The sequence below is a fragment of the Silene latifolia genome, chromosome 11 (assembly GCF_048544455.1).
Source record: "Silene latifolia isolate original U9 population chromosome 11, ASM4854445v1, whole genome shotgun sequence".
In the NCBI taxonomy this organism is placed as follows: Eukaryota; Viridiplantae; Streptophyta; class Magnoliopsida; order Caryophyllales; family Caryophyllaceae; genus Silene; species Silene latifolia.
This window is the reverse complement of record NC_133536.1, coordinates 197500393-197523035: the sequence shown is the minus strand read 5'-3', so window position 1 is coordinate 197523035 and position 22643 is coordinate 197500393. Positions and strand designations below refer to the sequence as shown.

At 41.1% G+C, this 22643-nt stretch overlaps 1 protein-coding gene across 1 annotated transcript; it reads right to left on the bottom strand.

The window, feature by feature from the left end:
* Positions 1-15956: 15956 nt before the first annotated feature.
* Positions 15957-22115, bottom strand: LOC141614609 (uncharacterized). The gene is made up of 2 exons (XM_074433354.1): positions 21179-22115; positions 15957-15985 (listed from the first exon to the last, which is right to left on the bottom strand). Exons 1-2 carry the CDS (start codon positions 22020-22022, stop codon positions 15957-15959), a joined length of 873 nt encoding a protein of 290 aa, XP_074289455.1. The 5' UTR covers positions 22023-22115.
* Between the last annotated feature and the right edge of the window lie 528 nt (positions 22116-22643).

Sequence of the window (22643 nt, the reverse complement as noted above, 5' to 3'; positions counted from 1 at the left end):
CGACCTTCGTAAATGGGGTCAAATGGGCATATTTTGGGTTATGATGGTTGTGGCTAGTTGAAGGGAATGAGTGCGATAGGAATTGTCCACCCCTAGTCAGGGTTATAACAATATCTCAGGGCCACTCGAGGAGTAATGAACTGGAAATATGTGGCCACGCTCGGAATGTATCCATGGTGGATAAATCCGGTCAATCAGTTGTTCTCCATATCGAGGAAACCACTCTTGATATGATCACTTGCAAGTACGACCTGAAAGACACCTTGCATTGAGTGGGAGATAGTAATAGGACAAGAGAATTGGTGACGCACACTTATCGAGGACAAGTGGGAGATTGTTGGAATATGTGTCCACCGACAATAATGCGATCACAACTGTTGATCATGATGATCACATGTTTAAGTCTCATTTTAAAGAATACAATTGGGAAGTAATATTTTACAGTCAACTGGTCCACACATATCGGTAATGATTGGCTGACTAGAGTTTGACATTACTGTCGTGAGACGGTGGTGACCATTTGATCCCCTTAGGTCATACCTAAAGGGTAACACTCTTAATTGATCATTTAATTGATCGTATGACGATACGGGTCAATTAAATTTCTTAAAAAATTGACGGACGATTTTGGAAGTAAAATTTACGTATCTCATTGTAATCTGATTAAATAAGATACGGTCTGAGTAATCGAATTGTTTCATTACTTGGATGAAATTATTGTTTAAGGAAACAATTGAAATTGAATGAATTATTATAAATACAAGTTATTGTGATTTATAAATTGGTAAAATATTTTGGTTCAAGCAATTATGAATTGCTAAGTCGATTTTTGTATATGACGTATTTTTAGTAATACGTTGATTTTTAATATGTTAAAAATACATAACAAATTTATGTAACATATGACATGTGACATAAGACAAATTGACATTTTGACAAAGATAATATGGAGTCCATATTATCTATGTATACCGAAATTAAAGGGGTATTAGGATGAAATTGTGTTGATTATGTTAGTGTTGAACATAATCATTTCCCTAATAAACTAGCCATGCAACCTAGTGGTCATTGTGAAGACAAACTCATGCATGCATTGGCTCTCTCTTCTTCCCCTCTTCCACCCGGTTTTTTTAGAAGAAAAACACTTTGTTTTTATTCTTATTTTACCTAACATACACTACAAAATAATTAGTGTATTAGCTTATTATTCATTCATCTAAAATTTGAGTTTTAAAAAGATAAAATTCTTCCATCTCTCTAACCGAAATAATAGTGAGTCCAATAAAATTTTTGGGTCAATTTTTACACTAAAATTAATATTATTCTAGTATACATAATATTAATTTGATTAAGAGTTTGCCTTGGGTATTTTACTTTGGGAGGGATCCTACACTTGGATCCTAGTTCATCCATTAAGGAAAGCACAAGAACAAGAGAGAAGGAGAACTCTCTTGTGCCCATATAAACCGAAATACCATTGTAAGATGAAGATTTCTTCTTTAAATTGTTCATAGTTCGCATGCATAAGATCACCAATTAATTTTATGATTAAATTAACATAAAACATATATGAATATGTTTGTAAAGAGATCTAGTTTTCTAACAGTGTGCTTTTCTCGGGTTTTGAAAGGGCCATTGTCGGCGCAAAACGGGTTAAAATTCGTGTCTAGACGCGGCGATTATAACGGCGTAAAAAGGTGATTTGAAATGGTTTAAAGAAACCGGAATTGAAAATTGTCATTACGACGGCCTAGAAAGGCGTGTTGAAATGGTTTATAAAAACCGAGTTTGAAATTTGTCATTACGATGGCCTAGAAAGGCGTGTTGAAATGGTTATAAAAACCGGGTTTAAAATTCGTCATTACGACGGCCTAGGAAGGCGTGTTGAAATGGTTGTAAAAAAACGGGCTTAAAAATCGTCATAACGACGGCCTAGAAAGGCGTGTTGAAATGGTTATAAAAACCGGGTTTGAAAATCGTCATTACGACGGCCTAGAAAGGCGTGCAACGGTCGGCGAAAGACCGAGATTTGAAACAGCCATTATAACGGCGCAAAAAGGTGTTTTTTGAAAGTTATGAAAATGACACGGAAGGACTTATGATCAAGTAGCACATAAGCACTCACAGTTCATTATATTATGCATTATGCGGACACGGGTTTTGGCTTAAAAGGGTGGGTTACACACCAAGCAATCAAACCCCAGTTTGCGAGAGGGATACCAATCCGAACAAAATGTGTAAGGAGGGTGCCCTAGCCTCGTGCTCGAAAGTGATGAAAGCTCTTTAACAAAAGAGAAATGTGTAACGTCAACGGTATGCTTGACTCAATCGGGATTCGGAACGCAGGGATGAGAAAAACTCACGCCTACGAGACGAGCCAATTGGTCGAAAAGGGTTAGGTTGTGGGCCCGGACAAGGAACCCGACCGTGACCGTAATATCAATTAATGCATTCCAACCAAGACCTCGTTCGAGTCTCACCATCTAGGGATCACAAAGACGTAAGTGTCCTAGTTTTCCCCAGCGGAGTCGCCAATCTGTGGTCATGGGCCACGTCTCGGTCTGCGGATTTAGGCCGCCTACCGGTCCGTAGTCACGGGCCACCTTCACGTCAAGCCAATCTGTGGACGTATGCACTGGGGAACAGGCGCAGCACCTGCTGCGCCTCTTCGAAGAGATGCAGCTTTTGCTGCGCCTTTTCCTCAGCCTTCTTTCTGTGATTTTCCGTGTTGGATCTTTCCTAAATTCCTCAACGAATAATTCCCTATTCATATGGGTTATTATTTTGGTTAATCCGTCAAATTACCATATTTCGTGTTTCCTAATTCCACGGGCACACATTTTGAGGCGCTATCGACATTTTCGTCATTTCAGCACACTTATACATTTCTTTTTTAATTTTTTTTTGGGAAATCATTTCACCAATTTAATTTATTCATTTTCAAACTTACCCATTTCTTTTTATTTTTTCCTTTTGTGGATCATTTCACTCCCATTCCATATTACATTTAACACTTATATGTTTTTATTTTTTCTTTTTTTAGGGGGTAACCCTCCCTACCATCCGGTCATTTCCAGCAAATTTTTTGCATTTTTTTTATATTTTCGAGTCGTTGTCTTGCGCTAATTTAGGCCATGTGTACAAATGTATGTCCTATGTGATTCTGTGTAAATTTCGGCAGCATGACGGCATAAACTGCCATCTACCAAACCTGTTCAAAGCTAACCTGCAGGTACAAACAAAACAACTCAGCAGCAAAGGCACTCAGGCCATAATATATACAACCAAGAGGGATATGTACACCAAACTGGGGGCTCGAGTCCCAAGCAAAGTTCGAATGTCCAAAATGTAGGTCCTAAAAGTGTACAAAATGTGCAAAGTACAGCCAAAACAAAAACAACAAGAATAACTGCTGGTCGCCACCTAGCTCAGCAACTCTCGCCTCGAGAGCGGCAATCTCGGCATCATGGACCTCGAGCTCCCTCAGCAGGCGAGCTGTCTCCTCCCGAGACTGGGCTAGCTCTCGCTCCAGGTCACTCTCCCCCTACAAACACGACAATTGGCTCATGTCAATCATTTCAAGTAATCGAACAATAAAGAAAGTTGGAAAATTCAAAAATGAAGAAAAACGGAAGGTTCATACCTGACGTCCTCGACCCCCAACAAGTGCCTCAATGGCAGTAGCCCGCAGCCGGTTGGCTACCCTCCATAAAGCCACGAACCAGGATGGCGCAACCTGCATTTCGAATAAGAGATTCTTAATGGTCGGACAAATTCAAGCAAATGTGTTCTTACACAAAATTATACAAGTTAGGAGACTCACCCTCCGAATCAGATGCTGCCACTCATCCAAGCCAGCATCCGTCACCGCCATGTCAAAGTCACGCAGCTTGGAGATCGTCGTTCTCTCGGTCACGTCGGTATACTCAAGAGTCTTGGGGTACTCTGGGGGCTCGATGCCAACCGCCTCGACCTCCTGCAAAGTCAAGTGATTTCCATTAACCGATGATCATTCATCATGTCTTCAAAGCAATCAGAAGGAGAGAAAGATACTCACCACGACTGGCTAGTACGCCAACCTCCCATAGAGGAACGCCGAATAGTCCTCACGAGGGAGAAGGAGCGCGTCACCACCGACGCCTGCCAGGTCAGCCTCCCTCTCAGCCTCAGAAGGCTCCCTGAACATCATCCGAGGAGGATCAATGGGAACCACAAGACATCCTGAGAGCACTGACGAGCCAAGCGGAAAGCGCTCACCCAAGTACCACACGGGATCCATCGACGTCCTCAGCAGCAACCGGCTCGAGCTCCTAGGTCGAAGGATCTCAGCCACGAAGGGAGGAGCGCCAGCGTACTCCACCCAAGGCTTGGGCACCCACTGGGAAAAGCAAGCAAGAAGTCATTCTTATGATCAGTTCTAAAAGGTAATAAAGAAGGAAAATGAACACAAGTGAAGTACTCATGCCGTCCAACTGAAGAGAGTTCACCTCCCGCCGACAGACGTCGTGAAAGGAACGCCGGCTCCTCGTACGGCACATCACCCAATCCCTCACAACGAGATAGGCCTTCTCCACCGGCTCCGACCTCTTGGGCGCGAGGCTCGGAAAGTACAAGTACACCCACGCCTGTGAAATAAGACATCAATAACGATCTTTCGTGATTGGATAATAAAAGGAAATGATCTTTCATGAAGAAAAATGAAGGTTTATACTTCCAACAGCAGTCCAGGGCCGACAGCAGCATGAGAAGTCCCCTTCTCTATCAACTTCGGACGAACCATGGCCCTCATAAAACGAATGAGGACCACAAAACCAGCAGTGACCCAGTCCCAACGGCCTAGGGCACTCAGGTCAGAAAGAAAGGGAAGGAGCTTCGTCGATAGCCTCTCTCCCTTGTCTCCGAGGTAGATCGAAGACAAGAACCACCAGAGCCACAAACGGACTCTCTGCTCTGCAGTACAGGGAGGAGGAGCCATCTCCCTCCCCTCGATCACCACCGATGTCGGGGTCTTCCCCGCAAAGTAGTCCTGAACGTAAGAACTAGGCACCAATCGAGGTACCGCAGCAGCCTTCAGCGCCATGTTCCAGCCGATCAACCTCCTAGCCTCGGCCGAGTCTACTCTCATGGCAGTCTCCGGCCACTCCACCACCCCGGTCCCACACGGCAGACCAGAAATCATGTCGTAATCCTCCAACGTGGCCCCCACCTCACAAAAAGGCATGTGAAAAGTGGAGGTCGTGTCCCAAAACTGATCCAAGAAAGCTCGAACCAAGCTAAGATTAGCCCGCAGCTTCCTCTTCGTGATATCCCTCCATGCCTGCACCAAGGCACCGAACGCTCCTCGCTCGATCATGGCTCGCTCCTCAGCCGACAGCCTCTCATAGCACCTCATCGCCGTCGCATAGCCCGAGAACGATCTGATGTTCCCGGCCTCCTATTTTGATTTGAAACAAAATCTATCTTTAGTTTGAATGAAACTGGAAAGGAATAACAAATGGAAATGAAAGGAGATGAGTGAAAGGTGACGAATTCGAGTTACCAAGCTCTTCACCATCATGTAGGTCAGGTGACCCTCCGCGACCCAAACAAGGTGCCTTATGTCCCAGGTCTCAGCCCACGCCAGTGCTCCCCTCAGTTGGCGACCACCCCGTCCAACATTGGCCCGTCTCGGGGCCTCCTCCTCCTCAAGGACCTCGTCCTCAGCAACCTCAACAGCTGTCGCCGCAGCAGCGAAAGCCTCTTCTAAGGCCTCCTCAAGGGCACAAGAAGCGTCAACAGTTGTGTCCACGTTTATGGGAGCTATCACAGATGTAGAAGCCTCGTCACCTTCAAAATTAAAGTGAATTAAGGCCGCGTCAAATGACGACGAGCCTTAATTAGGGGATTTTCGAGTTTTCGAAGCTCCGAAATCGCTCTTTTCTCGCCATCTTTGGCCATTTTTCCCACAAAACCGACCGCTCATGTGGTAATTTGGGTAAAGTCAAGCCTAAGTTGAAGCCTAGTCATGGGTTCGAGTCGGAATTTCGGCAGCATTTCGTTATAACGGCGATTATGCCCTAGAAAAGTGTCCTGAAAAAGCCGTCACAAATCAAAATTCCAAGATGGTAGGAAGTTTAACCATCATACAAGGATTCTAAATATCAAGTTTCGTCGCAAATGGGCAATCCTAAGGCTGTTTTCAAAGCAATATACGGTTTAGTTTTGAGACCGTCACAATTTCACTCAAATGCTCAAAATTCAACGAAAACTCAAAACAAATACATGGTTATGATCCTTATACTACCAATTACCCATTTACAAGGTCAATTTTGCAAAGCAAAATCATTTGGGGGAAAAGCCCCAAATTTTCGACATTTTAGGGTTGAAAACCCTAATTTTGTCGGTCCAATTTAATCTGTTATAGAAGATTAATGCAAAAATGATACACATACCTCGATTAGTCATGGAAAATTCAAGCTTTTGGATCAAATTTTGATGAAAATGGTTGGAATTTGAGAGAGAAATTGAGGATTTGTATTTCGAAATAATGAAATAAACCCCCTGTTTCATCGGATTTTTACGCAGGAAGGGCACGTCCAGGAAAAGACGCAGCAGGTGCTGCGCCTCTTCCAAGAGACGCAGTTCTTGCTGCGCCTCTTCCTCAGTTCCCCTTCATACGAATTTTCAAAAATTCGTTATGGGTTCCTTATTTGTGGGCCCATCTTTGTGCGCCTCTTCCTGGATGCCATACTACGTATTTGGTCCGTTTGACATTTATTCTTCGCTTGGACTCACATTTCTAAGTCAACTGCAAACTGTTGCCAAGACCTTGCTTGTCACAACGAGCTAGTATTCTCTGACAGGTGGTTCGACATGCCTTTATCATATATTCCCCTAGCGAGAGTTCACGACAGATAATCGTCCTTCTCGAGACATGGAGATAAGTTCCCGATTATGTTCCTCCAGTGAGATTTTAACGACAGACAATCGTCCTTCTCGAGACATAGAGATCAACATCGACCCCAAGTTCTTCCGAAGTTTGTTTGAAGCCGACCCAAGCAGATTTCCCCAGCAGTTCCTGAGTACGTCCTGCTGTCTTCTCCCAATATCGCGTTTTGTTTCCCCTGGAGTTTCGAGAAATTTCAGATATGGTCTCTTCTTATGGCTGGCTAGTCTCCTTACGTAATCTAATGGACTTTAAACGACCCTCCCCTGAAGTCGACAGACTCTAAAATGTTCCCGACGACAGGTCCTTGGTTCAGACCCCTTGAGCCGCCTCGCGTCGCCATAGTCGTCAGGCTGTAATCTTCGATTGACCTGATGGCTATACTTTGACTTTTGCCTTGTCCAAGCCTCAGTCAAAGTGAGGGCTCTGTAGATACCTCATTTCTGCACCTCCCGCCAAACACCCGGTGATGATTGGGCCGCATGTTTGATACGCGGAACGATTTGTGACAGTTCGTAAGTCTATCGCCAAGTGATCGCTCAAACACTTGTGTCTACCTCTTAATTGTCATCTACGCACCGATACGGTCGTTTTGGCAGTAATTAGAGTACATTTGGAGTCCGGGTCTAAAACCGTCTTCATTTTCTAATAACCGTTAAAATACCGAGTCAGAATGTTCTGGAATGTTCCGCATATTTCTATTCCATATTTTCCATCTCTTAATCTTTGGTAAGATATTTCCCGTAATATTCACACAAAATATTAAGGAAAACAAGATAAATCCGTTATTCCATAATCAAAACACGGAAATCTTTCTTCCGCAGGGGGAAACAACTTGGGAAAGGACGCAGCAAGTGATGCGCCTCTTCCAAGAGACGCAGTGCCTGCTGCGCCTCTTCCCAAGTCCTTTTCTGCGTATTTTTCATATCTTTTCATATCTTTTCGAGATTCACTTCCAAAGTTTCTCCGAAAACCCTATTTCCTCCGTGTGATTAGTATAAATAGGAGCCTTCGCTCCTCATATTTCTCACGCGAGTATCCGCCCTTCTCTTCTCCCTTTGCATTCTAGACCACGTTCTTACTTTTTGGCGTCTACGTGCTTGAACATTCGACCACGTAAGCTCGGATCTTTCTGAGTACCGGCCTCGTTTGCATGACCGACCAATTTGACCAACTACACTCAATTAACTTTAATCAACTTTATTCTTTTTCCTCCTAGAGGGCACTTTCATCTACATTCGAGTCGAGCATCACTAAACGTAAACTTAGTTCATCTCGTTTCGTCAAACATGTAAGTCTGAGGGTGTAAATCCCTATTTTATTATTGTTATTTACTTATTGTAATCATAATGTAAGATTTATGTCGAAAGTATTCTTAAAACCGATTTGTAAAACCATGTTTAAAACCCTTTTTTTACGGACTATCTGGAGACAAACGTCGAGAAAGGACGCAGCAATTGCTGCGCCTCTTCGAAGGGACGCAGCATCTGCTGCGCCTCTTCCTGAGGCTGTCGCAGTTCCTGCTTCCTTTCTTCTTCCTTCGTCTTTTGTTAATTCATTTTTTTTTTCTTTTGTTTTCAATCGTTCATTGTTCTTTGACATAATACTTTAAACACAATAATTTTAAACATGTAAATAGTTCATCTTTGTTAATCAATTCATTATTAAATTCCCGACTTAAATCCTAAGTAATTCATATTTGCGGGTTTTCGTCATTAAAATCAAATTCGAGTTTTAGAGGTTCGATTCATCCATATTGGATCTCTGGAATTCACTCTTTGATAAATTTGCATCTTTTATCCACCGTCACCATCATTGATTCATCTCTAATAATCTGTTTAAACTAATTAAATTTGTTTAGTTTATTAATCTTTCTAATATCGTAAATAATTAGTTCTAATTAGTTCATCCATGTTTATTGCTTTTATCACCTTTAATCACATGTAAATAATATGTTAATCACTTTCATCCGAGTCAATTATTCATAATCGATCATTAAATTAACCAACGAACATTAACGACGTGCAATTCCGGCTTCACAGCCAGAACTGAGCCATGGAACAGATGCAGCAACTGTTGGAATATGTGTCCTCCGACAATAATGCGATCACAACTGTTGATCATGATGATCACATGTTTAAGTCTCATTTTAAAGAATACAAATGGGAAGTATTTTTACTGTCAACTGGTCAACATATATCGGTAATGATTGGTGACTAGAGTTTGACACATTGTCGTCGTGCGACGGTGGTGATCAGTTGATCCCCTAGGTCATACCTAAAAGATAATCCTCTTAATTGATCATTTAATTAATCGTATAACGTTACGAGTTAATTAAAAATAATTGACGGATAATTTTGGAAGTAAATTTACGTATCTCATTATAATCTGATTAAATACGATACGGTCTAGGTAATTGAATTGTTTCACTACTTAGATGAAATTATTGTTTAAGGAAACAATTGAAATTGAATGAATTATTATAAATATAAGTTATTGTAATTTATAATTGGTAAATTATTTTGGTACAAGTAATTGTGAATTACTAAGTCAATTTTTGTATATGACGTATTTTCATTAATACGTTGATTTTTAATATGTTAAAAATACATAACAATTTTATGTAACATGTGACATGTGACATATTGACAAATTAACAAAGAAAAAATGAATCCATTTTGTCCTCAAATGGACCGAAATATTGGGTGTGATTAACAATTCATATAATGTTAATTAAGATTAGTGGAATATATGATTATTTCTCTACACTAGGCATGCATACCTAGTGTCTCTTGTGGAAGAGCACCAAGCCCATGCATTGGCCATTCCTCCACCCTCCTACCCGGTTTCCCCTAGAAAAGAACAAAGGGTCTTTTGCTTAAATATTGATCATTCACTACATGCTTTAGTGTGTTATTTATTTTATTCATTCCATCATTCAAAACATTATTTTTAGAGAGATAAAAATAATTCTTCCTTCTTCATCCTCCTCTTGACCGAAATACAAGAGGACCAAAAATATTTTTGGGTCTTTTATTCAAGTTAATATTATTCTAGTTTTGATAATACTAATTTTATTAAGGGTATATCTTGGGTATTAATCCTTGGGAGGGATACTATACTTGTATCCTCTTTGTTCATCCATTTAAGGAGAGCTCAAGAACAAGAGAGAAGGAGAACTCTCTTGTGCCCTATTGATCCGAAAATCACAATGTAAGATGATGATTTCTTCTATAAATTGTTTATAAGTTTGCATGCATAAGATCACTTATTATTTTATGACAAATTAAAATGAAACATATATAAATATGTCAAGTATATAGATCTACTTTTCCTTCAATCGGTATCAAGAGCCTTGGTTGTTTGCATGCAAATCGGTTAAAAGTTTTTCCGAGTTATACGATTAGCATATAAAACTTGTTAAATTTGTGTTATTATGATATATCACGAAAATAAATTTGCATGTTAAAGTTTCTGGTCCTAAAATGTTTTTAGGATATTTTGGTTAATTTATGGATTTTTTATTGTTCATATTACATAATAATGACATTAAAAATATGATTTTATGAATAAAATGTCATTTTCGGACTAAAATTAGCTAAACTTCTAATTTTCTAATGATTTTTGGATATGTTGTCACATATATTATTTTGAGATGACCTGTAAATGTTCATAATTTTTGGACTTATTATGCTCTAAAAATGGATTTTTCATTATTAAAATCGATTTTAGGTGAAAAATAGGTTAATATGAGATAAATTTCGAATCTGGTCAAGAAATTTAGTATGTTGTCACATGTAATTTTACAAGATGTGTGTAAAATAACAGGCTATATTGAAGTCTTTATGCATGATTTATGATTTTTTGAAGAAAAATAGCATAAATAGTGACTTAATTAGTGAAATATTAATAAATCATACTCTATGACTAATGAAAAACGTCATATGTTGCATTTTATTATCTTTTTCAGATATAAAATTGAAAAGTTGATGAACATAATTTTTCTCATGTTTTTATGATTATTTTATTAAAATCGATAAACCGCAACATTGTTTTTCCGAATAAATTTCGAAATTTTAACCTATGTTTATGAACATTATGAGTGTCATGGTATCTTTCCAGAATGTTCATGAGTTTAAATTTCAAATTATGAATTTATTTGAAATTTTTGTGATTTATTTGAAGTTTATAGCTTTTTATTATATTTTTAAGTCCATTAATGAACAAATATTAGAAATATGAGTTAATTATGGTCAAATAATTAGTGAAGACTAAATTTTGAGTCCTAAGAGGTTAGGGTAATTAACTTATGCATAAATATGAATTTATGTAATTTTTGTGATTATAAAACGTTGAATCACGCAAATCCGTAAAAACCGAGTAATATACGATATTGGCTATTTAAAGGCGATTTAGCATAAAACTGGGCATGTTCATACATATTATAATGCTGAATTTTCTTTATGATTGTCATATTTTTATTTATGTAATTTTGAATTATGTAATTTTTACTTAGTATGGCCTTAGTTTTTAATTGGTATTACCCGAAATGTATGGGAATATCGATTCGGTTGTAATTTTATTGTGATCTCGTATCACCGTTTTGTAATTTAATAGATTTATTTTATTTTAGTTACAAATGTATAATAGGAAATTATGTAATTTATTATGTAATTTTATTTATTCCGGAGTTCCCAAAGACGGATTTCTTCAAGATGGCGATACATAAAGACGGTGTTACCTCGAGATGCGTAACACAACCGAAGTTCAAGGGACCAATGGAGTTAGTTTCCGAATATGTAATAGTTAATTAGATTTTCTATTTTAGGAAGGTCATACTGGGATTTATTTTATGTTTTGCATTTTATTTATATGTCACATGCATCGCTAAATCGCCATAACTAAAACATGCATCTTCTTTCATCGAGTTTATCGACCGTGTCAATTACAATTATCGTAGTTCACCGCTTTAGTTCACTTAAAACGTGATAGATAATAAATTGACATGACCTCTCGCTAAAACAAATCAATTGAGACATAGCCTTACCAAATAGTAGAAACCATGAAAACCTATTTCGCGAGGGAGTGCACTTGGCTACCCCGGGGTACAAACCTTGTTACGTAGGGGAAGTGGGTGATAAATGTCTATCCACCGAATTCATGTTGGTGAGGGTTTCATTGGCTACCCCGTGCCCAAGTTAATGTGGGTTTGGATCATGGACACATTTATTCGAAATTTGGATTGAACTCAACAAAAGTTTTTGATAAGGGTTTCATCGGCTACCCCGTGCCCTTGTCGGATGTGTTTTGGGCTATAAATAAATAATTAGAGTAATTTTATCGACCGAGAGTTCTAAAAGTAGAATCGATTAAAAGTTAGTCCACCGAGTTATATTGATAAGGGTTTCATCGGCTACCCCGTGCCCAAGTTAATATGAATTTGGATCTCGGAATCATTTATAATAGTTGGGTAGAGGTCACTATATAAATGCTCATATCTTGTTAACCTTTTTACAAGTATGATTTAAAAAGACAAATGTTAATATTTCCTTTTCCTCCATACTTGTAGTTCATTACAATGAATCCATCAAATGCTACCGCACCGATAACTATTGAGTCTTACCACAATGTTTTTGACGACGTCTGCTCCAACAATGATTTCGACATTACTAGAGAACTTCATTTTGGGATAGGTTCGGATGGAAACCTTAACTTCATCACTTCTTCTAAACCACCTACTACTACTACTAGATTTCGTGTGAGCCCGTCTCAGGAAGACTACCTCATAAAATCTATAGGGTCTTTGTCTCTGGAAGATAAAGATGCCAAAACTAGTTGGAGCTCAAGCAATCAAGTTCTTGCTTCAAAGGGAAAAAAGTTCAAGAAGAAGGGAAAGAAAATCAAAAACTTCGAGCAAGTTAATGATGAGTGCCATTATTGCTATGGCATGGGACATTGGCTTAGGAATTGTCCCGTATATTTGCGAAATATAAGGGAAGGAATCATCACTCCAAAAGGTAAAATTCCTAAGGAAATTTATGTCATTGATATAAATTATACTTCCACTACGACATGGGTACTAGATACCGGTTGTAGTTCTCACCTTTGTAATCATTTACAGGGTTTAAGAGATGTGGAGAGGCTTAGCAAGGGAGATGTGGATCTACGCCTTGGAAATGGAGCTCGAGTAGCGGCCGAATCCAAAGGAACTTATGTTTTAGCTTTGCCTAATGGATTTGAGTTGTATTTACATAATTGTTTTTATGTGCCTACACTCTCTAAAAACATTATTTCAATCGACATGCTAGACATGGGCGGTTTTTGTTTTGTCATTAAGAACAATCGTTGTACTATTTCTAGGAATGATTTGGTTATAGGCCAAGCTTCTTCCATCAATGGCATTTACATTTTAGAGACCTCAAATCCAACTAATGATATTTATAACATTCAATCAAAGAAACTCAAATCAAGTGACCCAAGTGAAGCGTTCATTTGGCATTGTCGATTAGGTCACATAAACGAGAATCGCATCAAAAGATTAATTTCGACTAATGTGATTACACCATTTGATTATCAATCATATGGTCCATGCGAATATTTCCTACTTGGCAAAATGACTCGTAATCCTTTTAGTGGTAAAGGGACACGAGCTAGTGAACTATTGGGACTCATACACACCGATGTGTGTGGACCAATGAGTATCACCGCTCGTGGAAATTATGACTACTTCATAACTTTCACCGATGATTTAAGTAGATATGGGTATATCTATTTAATGAAACATAAGAGTGAAGCGTTTGAGAAATTCAAGGAATTTCAAAAAGAAGTAGAGAACCAATTGAACAAAAAGATTAAGGCACTACGATCCGATCGTGGTGGAGAATATCTTAGTCTAGAATTCGATTCACACTTGAAAGGTTGTGGTATTATATCACAACTTTCTCCACCCGGAACGCCACAACTCAATGGTGTTGCCGAAAAGAGAAATCGAACCCTACTTGATATGGTTAGATCCATTATGAGTCAAACCGAGTTCCCGAACTCGTTTTGGGGATTTGCAATCCTAACTGCAATTCTATCTTTGAATAATAGTCCCGCTAAAGCCACCGAAAAGACTCCATTTGAAATGTGGAAAGGAAGAGTTCCTAATCTATCCTATATGAAAATTTGGGGATGTGATGCTTATGTCAAGGCAAAAACCGACAATAAGCTTGCCCCAAGATCCGTAAACTGCATCTTTGTAGGTTACCCTTTGACCTCTCGAGGTTACTACTTCTACAAACCTCAAGAAAACAAAGTGTTTGTGTCTTCCGAGGCTATCTTCTTAGAAAGCCAATTTATTTCTAAGAGACAGAGTGGGAGAAATTTTGAACTTAATGAAGTTCAAGAGCCACAAACCAAGGAAGAGACGCAAGAAGATGTTCCTTCGTCGTCTAACGCGGTTTTACCTCCTCCACTAAGAAGAACGAGTCGAGTAATTCGCCATCCCGATCGATATGTGGGACTCATCGAAGAAGATGGGACACTCGATGTGTTGCTTATAGAAAGTGACGAACCCGCCACCTAGAAGACTGCAATCTCTAGTCCAAATTCCTCCTTATGGCTTGAAGCCATGAAGTCCGAAATGGATTCTATGCATGAAAACCAAGTTTGGGACTTGGTAGATTTGCCTAAAGAGGCAAGACCCCTTCAATGCAAATGGATATTCAAAGTCAAGAATGGCATAGAAGGACATGACGATGTCTACAAAGCTAGGCTAGTGGCAAAAGGATTTACCCAAGTCCAAGGTCTCCATTATGATGAGACCTTCGCCCCCGTAGCCATGCTAAGATCCATACGGATTTTGTTAGCGATCGCCGCATTTCATGATTATGAAATATGGCAAATGGATGTCAAAACCGCTTTTCTAAATGGGCATTTAGAAGAGGAGGTGTACATGATACAACCCGAAGGTTTTGTTGATTCTAAAAATCCTAACAAAGTGTGCAAGCTTAAGAGATCCATTTATGGTCTTAAGCAAGCATCTAGAAGTTGGAATCATCGATTCAATCATGTTATAAAGGAGAATGGTTTCACTCAAAATGTTGAGGAACCATGTTTATACATGAAATTTAGTGGGAGTAATGTTGTGTTCCTAATCTTATATGTCGATGACATACTACTCATTGGAAATGACATTCCAATGTTGTCTTCTGTTAAGAAGTGGTTAGGTAACCACTTCCAAATGAAGGATTTAGGAAAAGCACAACGCATATTAGGTATCCGGATCCATAGAGATAGATCCAAGAGGATATTTGTAACACCCCCATTTATTTAAGGGCCTGGCCAAGGACTCCTCAGATAAAGAAGGGTGTTACCATCTCGGAAATCCGAGGTAGTAGATAACAAAGGAAAAATAGACAGTACTTTAAATAGAAAGTTATGAATGTTTACAACTCAAATGGAATACGTCTCATAAATGAAATTAAAGTCTGATAACTAAACAGAAATAAAAGTGGGCTAGTTCTAATTCAGGTGGTCCCAGCTCTCTTCCCATCCAGCTCCTAACAGTCACTGAAGTACCTGTCAATCTGCTCCCCATAAAACGGTTCATCACAGGTGTTCACGAATACACAGGGTCAACCGCGAGGTTGAGTAGGGAAAACAATGAAACAATAAATATGATATGCATGATACTCCGTCACCTCCATCACCATCTCAACTCAATCTCATATCTCATATCCCCATACGCCCGGCCATACCGATCCCCGGCAGACACAACAATCGACCGTCGTCGATATACCAGCTCAACAGCTGAGGACACCAGGGCAGGTCCTGCAGAACCCACCTGGGCCTTATCGTAATAATCTCATCTCCTCCAACTCCAACTCCGATGCAAATGACATGTATGAAATGTATAAAATGATAATGCTCAATAAGATAGATGAGATAAATCAGATATGTCATATAATCACCGAACATGCCAACTCTTTATAATCGTAAGAACTCAATTAGTGTATTTCCCTACCTCGATCGAGTCAAATGGAGATGCTCAGTAATATTCCACAACAAATTCGCCCTCTGAAAGGTAAATAATGATAAATGATTACTTAACTATTCCCGTTCCCAAAATAGAAAGTTACTAAAAATAGAACTTCCTAAATGGAAAGTTTCCTTAAATGGAAACTTCCCCGATATAGCAGTTTTCCAGTTTAACCAACCCGACTCCAAACTCGTCTCTAAATTCTCTAAATTATTTAAATGACTCGGAGATTAAATTAAATGATTATTTAAGTAACTCGGGAATTGAATTAAATAATTATTTAAGTGACTCGAGAATTGAATTAAATAATTATTTAAGTGACTCGGGCATTGAATTAAATAATTATTTTAAGTGACTCGGGAATTGAATTAAATAATTATTTAAGTGACTCGGGAATTGAATTAAATAACTAATATGTTAATTAAAAGATTTAAATGAATTAAACGATTAAGAACCCGAATCTAACTTTAAACAACTCAAACACCCGACTCCAACCCGTCTCTAATCATATTAAATAACTCGGGGGATTAAATTAATTAAATTATTTAAATGTCACGGAAACTACATTAATTAATTAAGACACGACCAACTAATGAATTATACGATTAAACTATGAAAACCCGATTCGAAACAATTCGAATACCCGAATTAAACCACCCGTGACTTCACCCTTTCCCACACTCACCATGCGCCACTCACACCACCACGACAACCACCAACCATGTCCCCCACTTCAACCCAGCCACCAACAACCGCCCACACTGGGGTCGACTCCCGCCGGCGAGTCAAACCAGCACCACCAAATGGTCTGGTTCACCACCACGACTCACCAAACGCCTCTGTTTCTTGCCATACCACCACCGCACTCGACAACCATCCCCCTGCCAACCACCACAGACCTGGTCGCCACCAGCCCACGAACCCCGACAACATGGAGCCACCGTTTCGACCTCCCCCGAGTCCACGGTGGCTCCACCCCAAAACTAAACACCTAAACCCGTCTGAAAAACGTATAAAAACCTGTTTGACCACCCCTGTCAAAGCCGCCTATTTCAGCCACCACCACCACCTAAGACCGCCCTAACCACCACCAAAATACTCTACCCTGACCACCCATTTCCCTTACCCCAACAACCACCACCAGAAACCCTTATAACAGACACGCAAATACCCGCAACAAAACCCGACCGCAAGAAGAAAAACAGAGGAAGGTTGAATGCTTACCCAAACCGCCACGAAAACCACCACCAGGGCCGCCTTACCACGCTGAAAACCACCCTACTTTATTCCTTGCAGCACTGTCAAGGCCCACGCTCACTTTCTCTCCCTCGAAATGCGTGAAAGGTGAGATTGGATCTGAAGAAAAGTGGAAGGCTGGTTGGGTCGTGTGTGTGCATTATTACGGGTAGTGGTGGGTATTTGTAGGATTAGGATACTATTGTTTAATTAAGGTAGGGTATGTTTATTTAATTAAGGTTAATTTGGGCTGGACATTTTATTGGGCCAGCTCAAATGGGTCGATGCTAAATGGGTTAGCTTACATTTCCATTTCCGTATAAACCCGTCTTAATTAACTAGGATCGATACAACGCGAGTTAAATAAAATAACTTGCCATAATTATCGACTCGACAAATTACCTAACTTAAATAGTAATATAAAAATACGGGGTATTACAGTCTTCCCCCCTTAAAATGAACTTCGTCCCGAAGTTCGCTCATCTAACAAACTGCCACGCATCGATGTGGGTACCAAAACAGATGTTCTAGTAAAAAGGACTCGTGGTTTAGGTCTATAAAATCGAAATGTTACATTCTACCCTCCTAAAAAGAAAGTTACGTCCCGGAACTTACCTCATGTAAACAGGTGTGGATAGCTTTCCCTCATGGAAACTTCAGTCTCCCATGTAGCTTCCTCAACATTGTGGTTAGACCACAAGACTTTCACCAAAGCTATCTCTCCATTCCTGGTCTTTCTTACTTTCCTGTCCAGAATCTCCTTAGGTGTCTCTAGATAGGACAACTGTTCATCCACCTCGATCACCTCAGGACTCAACACATGTGATGGATCGCTCAAGTATCTCCGCAACTGGGAAACATGAAAGACATTGTGAACTCTGGCTAACGCTGGTGGCAAAGCTAAACGGTATGCCACCTCTCCAACTCTATCCAAAATCTCATAAGGTCCGATGAATTTCTGACTCAGCTTTCCTCGCTTCCCGAACCTCATAACTCCCTTCATTGGCGACACTTTGAGTAGTACCTTCTCTCCTACCTCGAAAGAAATGTCACTTCTCCTAGTGTCAAGATAGCTCTTCCGTCATCGTCCCGGGAAGCTCTCATCTTTTGCCTAATAGTCCGCACCTGTTCAACCATCTCCTGAATCATCTCTGGCCCCAAAATGACAGCGTCAGATCGATCATCCCAACACACAGGGCTCCTGCATTTCCTACCATAGAGTGCCTCGAATGGTGCCATACCAATGCTAGCGTGATAACTGTTGTTGTAAGAAAACTCGATCAACCCTAGTCTGTCCTCCCAAGATCCGCCAAACTCTAGAACACAAGCTCTCAACATATCTTCGAGAGTCTGAATAGTCCTCTCTGTCTGACCGTCAGTCGCAGGATGAAAAGCGGTGCTCATCTTCAGTTGAGTGCCCATCAATGACTGCAATTCCTGCCAGAACTTGGATAGAAATCTGGAATATCTGTCGGAGACGATATCCTTAGGCACACCATGCAGCTTGACCACATATTGAACATAAGCCTTAGCCAACTCAGCCTTACTCCAAGTGTCTTTCATGGGAATAAAGTGAGCTGACTTGGTCAACCTGTCGACGATTACCCAAATCATGTTGTTACCTCTTAGAGTCCGAGGCAACCCAACGATGAAGTCCATGGATATACTCTCCCATTTCCACTCTGGCACTTCTAGCGGCTGCACCTTCCCTTGCGGTCTCTTATGTTCACCCTTCACCCTCTGGCATGTCAAACATCGAGACACGAACTCAGCGACCTCCTTCTTCATGTTAGGCCACCAGAACGTCTTTTTGAGATCTTTGTATAACTTATCCCCTCCAGGATGTACAGAGTAAGGAGTAGCATGTGCCTCTGTAAGAATTTTCTTCTTAAGTTCCTCGATAGCTGGCACACACCACCTTTGTCCAAACCTCAAACTCCCATCTGAATGAATACTGAATTTAGAGTAAGGTTCTGCACCTGCCTGTTCTACCGCATTGCGCCATTTCTGAATTCTAGCATCCTCTTGCTGTAGTTCTCGAATCTCCTCGTACAACTCCGGCTCAATTGTCATATCTCCCATTGTCTCACCTCGTCGTATCATGTAAATCCCCATGTTCCTTAGCTCACTTAGCATCCTCACCCTGGATCTGGCACTAATCAGGGCATGGATAGACTTCCGACTCAAAGCATCAGCAACGACATTCGCCTTCCCTTCATGATAGAGCAAGTCCATGTCATAGTCGCCAATCAACTCGATCCATCTCCTCTGTCTCATGTTCAGCTCCTTCTGAGTATAGATATACTTCAGGCTCTTGTGATCAGAAAATACCTTGAAGGTTGCTCCATAGAGATAATGTCGCCACAACTTGAGAGCAAACACCACCGCTCCCAACTCTAGGTCATGGGTAGGGTAATTCTCCTCATAGGTCTTCAACTGTCGAGAGGCGTACGCGATTACCTTCCCGTTCTGCATCAACACACACCCGAACCCTTTCTTGGAAGCATCCGTATACACTTCGAAGTTATCATTCCCATCTGGCAAAGCAAGGATAGGAGCTGTGGTTAGGCGCTCCTTAAGTGTTAGGAAAGCCTTCTCACAACTCTCCTCCCAAACAAACCTATTCTCCTTCCTCATTAGAGATGTCAATGGTTTTGCTATCTTCGAAAAGTCTTTGACAAACCTCCTGTAGTACCCAGCTAGTCCCAAGAAGCTTCGAATTTCGCCCACATTCTTTGGACTCTGCCATCTTGTCACCGCCTCGATCTTACTAGGGTCCACTGACACTCCCTCTTTGGAAATCACATGCCCCAGAAAGGCAACTTTCTCCAACCAGAACTCGCACTTACTCAATTTGGCATACAACTGATTCTCTGCCAAAGTTCTCAGCACTATCCTCAGATGCTCCTCGTGCTCTTCCTCATTCTTGGAGTAAACCAATATATCATCAATGAATACGACCACGAACTTGTCCAGATAAGGACTGAACACCCGATTCATTAGGTCCATAAACACAGCTGGTGCATTGGTCAATCCGAAGGGCATGACCACGAGCTCGTAGTGTCCATATCTAGTTCTGAATGCCGTCTTAGGAATATCCTCGTTCTTTATCCTCAGTTGATGATAACCCGGCCTCAGATCAATCTTGGAGAACACTCCAGCTCCACTCAGTTGGTCAAACAAATCATCGATCCTTGGCAAAGGATAACGATTCTTGATAGTCACGTTATTCAACTCTCGGTAATCCACACACAGCCTCAAACTTCCATCCTTTTTCTTGACAAATAGGACAGGTGCTCCCCAAGGTGAAACACTGGGTCGAATATAACCCTCCTCAGCCAATTCATCCAATTGCTTCTTCAATTCTTCCATCTCTTTCGGTCCCATACGGTATGGTGGTTTAGAAATAGGTCCCGCTCCCGGCTTTAGATCAATGGAAAAGTCAATGTCGCGCTTAGGTGGTAGCCCGGGAATCTCTTCCGGAAATACCCCCTCAAAATCTCTCACTACAGGTATGTCAGAAATCCTAGGGGCTTCAGACTCTCTATCCCACATCTGACACAAGATCAACTGGTCTCCCTTTCTCAGACTCGATTTAAGGGTGTTTACAGAAATAAATTTGACTTTGGGTTTGACCCTGTATCCCCTGTAGGTTACTCTGACTCCCTTAGGTCCTTTCAATGATATTTTCTTTTGGTAACAGTCAATGAAGGCTTTGTATTTTCCCAACCAATCCATCCCTAGAATCACCTCAAAACCACCCAATGGAAACTCTATAAGGTTACAGTGAAAGACAACCTCCCCAATCTGAATAGGTACACTAGTATAGATTCTATCGCAAGACACAGACTCTCCCGAAGGTACTATAACAGAATCAACGACTCTATCATGAGCAGTAAGGTTCAAGGCTCTAACATGTTCCCTGGATATGAATGAATGTGTGGCACCAGAATCGAATAACACAAATGTGGGTTTAGAGTTGACAAGAAATGTACCAGTCACTACGTGAGCATCCTCCTCAGCTGCTTCCTTTCCCATGGTAAAGAGCTTGCCACTGGACTTAGCTCCAGACTGACTAGATGGAGCCGTACCAGGTTGCTTGTTCCCTTCATTCTGGTTCCTCTGAAAATTGCCACTCCCACTGGGCCGGTTCAGCTGGCTACGGTTGTGATAGTTGTTGTAGCTTCCTTGATAACTGTTACTTGCCCCAGATCGGGCACCTCCTCCATAGCCAGGGTTAGGGGTACGGTAGTTGTTGTACCCTGACCCCGCTGTACGAGATCCGATGTACCCAGATGTAGGTGTCCGGAAACCCCCAGTTTGGTTTCCTCCAGAAATTCTGCACTCCAACTGTTTGTGCCCCAACTTCCCACAGCCGAAACAAGTGACCTTGGGCGCATTACCTCCCATACTAGCACTCCTGTAACTGCCTCCGCTTTGATTCCCCATACCCCCAGGAGCACTATTGGTGGAGTATCCACCGAACTTGCCTGAATTCGGCCTCTTGGCCCCAGCATTATCACTGGCAGTTTCCAGCTTTCTCTTCTCAGCCTTTCCTTTCTTCTCCTCCTTGATCTGCTCAGAGAGCCTCTCAGCAGCACCAGCCCTCAGGTAGATGTCCTGAACGGTGGTAGACGGAGCTGCCGTGAGCCTCTTCTTGATGTCCACCGTCAGTCCCCTTTCAAACCTCATAGCCAGCATGGTCTCATTCCTAGCGAATTCGTCGATGTATGACGCCAACAGTCGGAATTTCCTGTGATAAGTGTCCACCGTCATATACTCTGTCATCCGGAATGTATCAAAGTCCTCCCCGAGCTTAGCTTTCCTGAACTCTGGCATGAACTGGTCCGTCAGTATCTCTTGGAACTCTAACCAAGACACATAGCCCTCCTCGGTGTCCCGAGCAACATGTCGGATCTCCGCCTTGTTCCTGATCCACCATTCTCCAGCCGAGGCCCTAAGCAGCCTGGTCCACTTGCAGCTCCTCCGGACAAGCAATCAGCTCAAAGAGGTTGGTGAATTCCCGACACCACTCACCCAGCAAGTGAGGTTCCCCTTCTCCAGTGAAGAAGGTGGGATTATGCCTCGCCACGATGTTACTTGTTCTAGCAGGATCAATTCTTTTGGCCTTTAGGGCCTCATTCTCAGCCCGTAGTTGATCTAACTCCTCCTGGGTGATGTTTACAGCCGTGTCCCTTCTTGGAGGCATGACTAAAAGAAAATTTTAGGATTTAGCTACAACACAAAATCATATTGGCAGTTCTAGCCAATTTTATCACTTCTTACTCTACCTGTCTACCTAACATGGTTTAGGGATCATATAACCGCGTAAAGATATAAGTATGAATCAACTTCAAAACATGCAAAGTATTATGCTATCACTTCTCATTAACTCTCTTACGCAACGATTATTATACCGATCGGTTAACGATTAGGCACGATATATGAATTTCACGTCCA